General features: G+C 39.9%; 1 protein-coding gene across 6 annotated transcripts in view; it reads left to right on the top strand.

Moving 5' to 3' along the window:
* Nucleotides 1–5,185, top strand: part of IWS1 (interacts with SUPT6H, CTD assembly factor 1) — a 46,670-nt gene extending 41,485 nt beyond the window's left edge. For 4 of the 6 annotated variants that reach the window (XM_059052610.2, XM_067025809.1, XM_059052609.2 and 1 more), the window contains exon 14: nucleotides 4,819–5,185. In XM_059052610.2, the coding sequence (XP_058908593.1) occupies nucleotides 4,819–4,950 (132 nt within the window). In that variant the 3' untranslated portion in view covers nucleotides 4,951–5,185. Of the gene's footprint in view, nucleotides 1–438; nucleotides 597–4,818 lie in introns of all 6 variants that reach the window. The other 2 variants (XM_067025808.1, XM_059052612.2) reach the window with 1 other exon arrangement.
* Nucleotides 5,186–6,702: the final 1,517 nt, after the last annotated feature.

The raw sequence follows: 6,702 nt of genomic DNA on the forward strand, positions 1-6,702 counted from the left end.
TGAAATGCAGATTACTGTTCGTCTTTTACTTCGTGTTTAATAACGCTTAGCAGCTCTTACGGTTAATCTGATTTGACGAGAGCTATTTTCTGGTCACTTATCTAGCCAGATCACTTACTGCTGATGAGGTTTACTTCAGACTTAAAGAAATATTATCAAGTTGGGAAGTTTCCTTTTATTAATCCCTTTATTTCAACTGAATCTTGAAGCCTAGAGTGTTTTGGTACAGTCGTGTTTTTTTTTAAGAACCCTGAGAAACAAAACTCACCTGCTTCTACAACCTACCCCTCCCTTTCTGTTCAGCTGTTTTAAGTAATTCTGTTGTGAAGTGTTTATTAGGGTAGACACTTCCTCTGCCATCACTGTAAATACTATTCGGTGATCCTTATTGCTTCTCAGTAATCTTTTTTTATTCTCCATTCAAACTACTCTTTCTAGCCTGGTATTCTTAAAAAGGGCCTAAGCCGATTGGAAAAGCATAAGAGGCGGTTTGCAGAACAGAAACGACTCAGCAAAGTGCACCGTGCTGTCAAGTTCAGCATTGAAGGCAACAGGATGCCCCTGTAGGCCTGGCACTACCAGAGCATATCCGGGAGGTATCCCCAAGGAAGCATGCTCTGCGCATGGGCTTGAGTTGTCAGCAGCTAGAGTGAAAACCAGTGTGTGTGTGCTTTCTTAACCAGAAAAGGCCAGGACCACTTTTAGTTTATGAAATAATGACCCTAACAGGCACTTAGTGACATTCTAGTCCTCTTGAATATTGAGAAATTGATAGGGGATTCCCTTCCTTTAACAGTACCCTAGAGACTAGTAGATAATTACCTCATGGCTAGGCATTTTGGTCTTTCTGACTGGTACCCTTTTTATTAAAAAGGTTTTTGTTAGGGCCTGGACTCCTAGTGGTTTCCCTTACAGGCATGTAAGTTGGTTAGTAACGTCTTGGTGGAAGGGAGGTGGCATCTTTTCCTGTTGTCAGTGGCTCAGTAACTGCATTTGAGGGCTCATTGCATAAAGCCTGACACTGAATATTTAGGAGATAAATTTAATTAATACATATTCAGTTCATGGTCAGAAATGAAGATGACTTTGAAACACTCATAAAGCCAGACTCACTGACCTGCTGTGCTTGGAGGTTAACGGTGGCGCCTTTGCGGCAGTGCCCTCTAGAGCATCTGTCTGAGTGTGTTGCCTTCCTTTTGTGACTCCTCCGTGACCCCTGCTTTGGCAGCTATTTCCACAGGCACACTCACTTTCCTCCCGTTTCACTTTGTTGTTAAGCTACTATCAAAACAAAGTGCACAGTCTTACTTAATGAGAATAAACAAAGGATAGAACAGCACTGGTTCAGTGCTAAGAATTCCTTCATCTCTACTTCTCTTTTTTCTTCCCACCCCCACTTTTTTAGGCCACACCTCAGGGCTTGTGGGATCTCAGTCCCCTGACCAGGGATTGAATCCTAGGCCACGGCAGTGAAAAACGTGAAATCCTAACCACTAGGCCACCAGGGAAGTCCCCTTCCTCCCTTTTTTCTTCTTTCCATTTCTATGTCCCTTGATCTCCCTCCTTCCCTCCCACCACCCGTTTCTCTTTACCTTTACTTTTCTCACTGTCTCTTCCATCCTTTTATTCCTCTCTTTCATAATACATTTTCTTCCCCAGCACACTGTTTTGAGAATCAAGAACTATAATAGGGCAGTGGAAAACGTAATAAAAAATCCTAGTGGCCAGTCTTCTTTGGAAGGGCCTGTGCCTGTCTGCTGGTGTCGCTGGTTCTGATCCCACCCTCCCTGTCGGTGATGGGGAGATGAGCAGAGGTGGCCTAGCCTGTTGCTAGAGCGAGAGGTGACCAGCGTGACAAGAGGGTAATTCAAGCAGAGTTCTTCATCCCTAACATTCCCCAAATCAAAATGGGCTGGTATTTATCTTGGCCTGTGTCAGGCTTATAGAGCTCTGTCAAGAAAAGAAAAATAATAATAAGACATGTTTTGGGGGCTGGTAGTCCCATGTTACATTTCAGTAAATTGTCCTTAAACCACCTGACACTTTTCCTTTTCAAGAAGGTTCCTTACATATTCACTCAAGGCTTTCACATTGCACAGACAATAATGAGTGTTACTAGAAAACATGTTTCCCAAGAAGAAAATTGGAGTGAGTAAAGGGCTTTCAAATGAAACTTTTTGTTATAAATGTAATTTTTATTTTTGAAATTACGAGAGTAAATATACTAGAGAATAAACCCCAATCCCAAAGTCCTGCTCTTCCTCTGTGTAAGTCACCACTGTTAACAATTTCGATGTGTTACATGTATTTTCAGTAATGCTTTAAACTTAGTTTTTTCTGCTTATAATTGTAGAAAATTTTGGGATTATAAAGAGAAAAATCACTCATCACTCAAAAGCAATTTGATAAAAATTTTGCCTTGTTTTCTATTGATACTTTAATATAATTAAAATTATATTGTATAGAATTTTGATCACTCCTCATTAAACCACCTTATAGAGTTATCATTTATAATGGCTGCATAATAGTCTATCATGTGAATATATAACTTGTTTATTCATTCCTCTATGGTTTCTGATTTTTCACTTCCAAATAATGCGGTAACCTGTGCTACATTGTATGTTTATATGCTAATTTTTTCCATGGAATGCTTTTAAAATAACATTAAAATGACACAAGCAGTGCATGTTTTTATATAAACTTTTAAATACGAAAAGCACAAATCAAATTAATGTCGCTTGTAATCCCACCATACCTTAATATTAACATTTTGGGTTATTTCTTTCCTGTGTTTTATATATGTGTACATAAACATTATTACTGGTTTGGAGAGGGTTCTGTTGGAGGTAGTGGTGTTTTTTTGTTTTTGGTTTTTAACTTTTAAGCAAAATTGTGATCATACTCTTTTATACCTTGTTGGATTTGTGTTTTACTTAACATGGTAAAAATTCATTTGAGTTAACATTCTTCAGTGACTTAATATTGTGTTGTAATATGATTGTACCATATTTTTTTAAGCAAACCCATCTTGCTAATCTTTTAGGCTACTTTTGGTTTTTCGCTGATAAAGCAGTGCAGCATACAGTTTTACTGTCCTAAGGAAGTGGTGTAGGGTTGACAAATCAAGAGAGAAGTGATTGAATTTGACAGGCTAGGTACTCAGTTCTGTGTGTTTTCAGGCTTGGGGTAACCAGGCATCTGCCAGATACAAGTCATACATAACTAGGTCACTGCAGCCTGGGCATGTTCCAGTTGCTGAGGCTAGAGGGCTCAAATTATTAGAGAACGTCCTGGGAGTGGACAAGGAGAAGTCCAGGCTGATGGGTGGAGCTTCCGGGAGTTGGGCAGTTGGCAGAGATCTGAGCAGGTAAGACTTCCATTGTGGACTGATTGCAGGTACTAAAAATTAGGGCACATTGTCTGAAAGGAAGTCAGATATTTGGGACTGTCTAGAAATCTGGGGTACTGCATGCATAGGGTGATAGTCGCATAACTTTCTCATCTGATAATGAATTTTTATGCTCCCTCAGAGTACTAGTGCCCAGTATTAAAATGGATATAAAATAATATTTGGAATTGGGATTTATGTAGAAAATCTAGGATGGATGATCAATGCAGCTCTTGTTCAAGAATAACCTAGAGGTCTTTGCTTATAACTGAGGTGGAAGACGAGTCCAGAGGTGAGATAAGGCTTGGGGGAGGTCTCCCCAACTCAAAAGAACTTCACCACCCTGGTACCGACCCTAGAGTGTCTTCTAGTCTCCACCTTATTTTAGCATTCTTTGAATTGAGCTTCACAGGTGATTCAGTAGTAAACATCTGGGGAGAAGAATTAGAAAATCCCATCTTTTTTTAACCACTCGACAGTCGTAAAGATTGGAATTGTTAGTTACTGTAGCCAGCAAGAAGAGTTTGCCCTGATCTGACATAAATGTCAGGCCTTTTCAACCATTCTAAAAGGTGTTAGTTTCTTAGAGACCACACCTTTTCAAGACACAGTCTTTTCAAAGTAGAAGAGAAATTACCTAACAAACCTTTAAACATAAAGGGCAAGCAGAAAGAGATGCAAGAAGTATATGCCCCTTGGTTCAAGAGAATTAATTTACTTTTCTTTTTGTGTCAAACTGATTGCAAAGTAGTAGTAATAGCAATAATAGCTGCTTTTATTTTGAGCGCCGATTGTGTGCTATCCTCTGTGCTTGTATTTGTTATTATTATCTTATTCGCTTCTCCCAAGCAGTCCTGGAAGTAGTTCAGGCAAGGGGCATCATTTGTACAGGGTTACAGAATCCTGACTAGTTTCTAATCGGAAACTAGAGTGCCAGCAAGCACCTAGCGGTTCTAACCTCATTCATTATGCTTCAGGCTTTTTCTCGATTACTTTCCTTGCCTTAGAAGATCATTATTTTTTATGCCAGCACTGTTTGAAGGTGTATATGTCAGGCGGTCACCTCCACATTTGGTCTTTGAAACGGAGAATCATACAGTTAAAATGTAATCTCATGGAATTAGGGGGATCGTAGTTTCAGTTTTAACCCCTCTTTCTCTCTTCTAGCAAATTTCCATGGACTAGAGGCAAAATTTGAAAGTAAGGCACAGATAAGAACAAAATTATTCTCCATTGAGAGAGTTTAATATGCTTTTCTAACACTGCTGTGTATACTTGCTCTGTTGTTCCTGAGGTCACCAAAGCTTATTCTGGTTATTCCAGAGCTGAGAGCTCTTCTGTCTGCCGACTTTCAGATAGAAGAAGACGAAAGACAAAACTAAGTGTATGTGTTTCAATAATTTGCTCTTTAATTTTTACCCCACTCTTAGTTTCAGGGGACCTCCAAGAAGGGTATCAGTCGACTGGATAAACAGATGAGAAAGTTCACAGACATCAGGAAAAAAAGCAGATCTGCACATGCAGTAAAAATCAGCATCGAGGGCAATAAAATGCCCTTGTGACTGCCTGAGAGGTTCCTTATCTCTGCTTTTAAGAAATGCGCAATGGACTCTTTGGAGAAAGATGATATTTTAAAAACTTTTTTAGTATACCTGTAAATGATTCAGCTTGTATCAAATGTTGTCGTAGGACTTGCATTTCTCTCAGTTATATTTAAAAGCATTTGTTGTGCACTTTGTACAGAAGAATACTAGTCGTACTTCTATCAACTTTACACAATAAAATTCCATTCTGGTTTTGGGGGGCTGTCTCTTCATTGTCTTCGAGGATGCATTCTCCATGGGGGTGAAATTGGTTCTTGGTGAGTGCAGAAAAATTTTAGATATTACAGTGGTTTGTGGCCCTTCAGAGTGCAGCCTGCCTAACTGTGGTGTGGTTTGTCTGGTCGTTACCCTTGGTTCCCAACCATGAGCTCCTACAACCCTTGGCGTTCCTGGGTGCTAGGGATGTCTTTGTGATGCGAATGAGGTGGGTCGTGGTAGACCCCTGGAGAGCTTTAGGGTAGGGGCGGGTCGCCAGAAAGGGCGTTGCACGTAATTAGTAATTAGAGGGTAGGGACTTTGGGCAGGCCTCATGGGCTGGGGGCTGGGGGGTGCTGGAGATTGACGTAGTCATGTTGCCCAGTGATGTAATCAGTCATGTCCAAATAGTGAATCCCAGTTAAAGACTCCGGACACTGAGGCTCTGATTGGTGAGCACACTAATGTGCTGAAATGGTGATGGGCCTTGACTCCACAAAAAAAGGGCGCAGAAGCTCTGTGTTTCCTCCCAGACCTCACCTCGCCCTGTGTGCGTCTTCATTTGGCTGGTACTCCTCACTTGAATCCTTTACAATAAAACTAATTTTAAGCGCAGTGCTTTCCTGAGTTCTGAGTCATTTTAGCAAATTCTTGAATGTGAGGGGATTGTGGGAACCCCCAATTAGTCAGAACTAGTAACTAGTCGGTCAGAAGTGGGGATGGACTCCACTTGCAGCCATCATCTCCAGTGCCGGCAGCTCATGGAGGACTGAGCCCTTACACCTGTGGAGTCCAGTGATGACTTTAGGTGGTCAGTGTCAGAACTGAATTGCAGTATCCTACTGGGGTTGTTAAGGAAATTTTTAATTGTTTGATTTAAATTAAATTTGTTTTCTCCTGGGGGGGGGGCTCCTACAATCTGAAAAAGAAGATTGAGAAATACTGTTGTAGAGGAAACTTGGGCATAATTAAAAATCACTGTAATTGCTGATAAGCAGCTGGGCAGTTGGCATAGAGAATGATATTGCTTATGGCTATATTCTATTTTTGTGGTACTTTAAAGTCATTAGTCTCTGCAGACTTATTTATGAGAAGTCTCTTGTTAGTCAAGATGACTAAATCCAAGAGTAAGTAATTGATTTTAATTATAGAAATCTTATGATACAAATTGGGGAAGGGTTGTCTGGCAATGTTGATTTTCCAAAACACGTGAGAATCTTATTGATGATAAAAGCCTTGAAACAGCCAAAAAATTATGAAGTTTGTGCACTTTAGTCATAAGAAATTTAACAAATTTAAAAGCACAAATTTAAAAGCACAAATGTGATAGTTGTAAAAAGCAGGTACATAAAGATAATCAGGTAATAGCTAACCACTAGATGGAGATGCAAAAACAACTATTTTCTGCAATGTCATTTTTGCTTTATATTAATACCCTCAGAAACACTCGTGAGAACAAAACAAACAGCCATCTACTGAAACAGATGTTGATGACCCTGATCATTAAAAATTCTA

This window comes from Kogia breviceps, chromosome 2 (assembly GCF_026419965.1).
Source record: "Kogia breviceps isolate mKogBre1 chromosome 2, mKogBre1 haplotype 1, whole genome shotgun sequence".
Taxonomy (NCBI): domain Eukaryota; kingdom Metazoa; phylum Chordata; class Mammalia; order Artiodactyla; family Physeteridae; genus Kogia; species Kogia breviceps.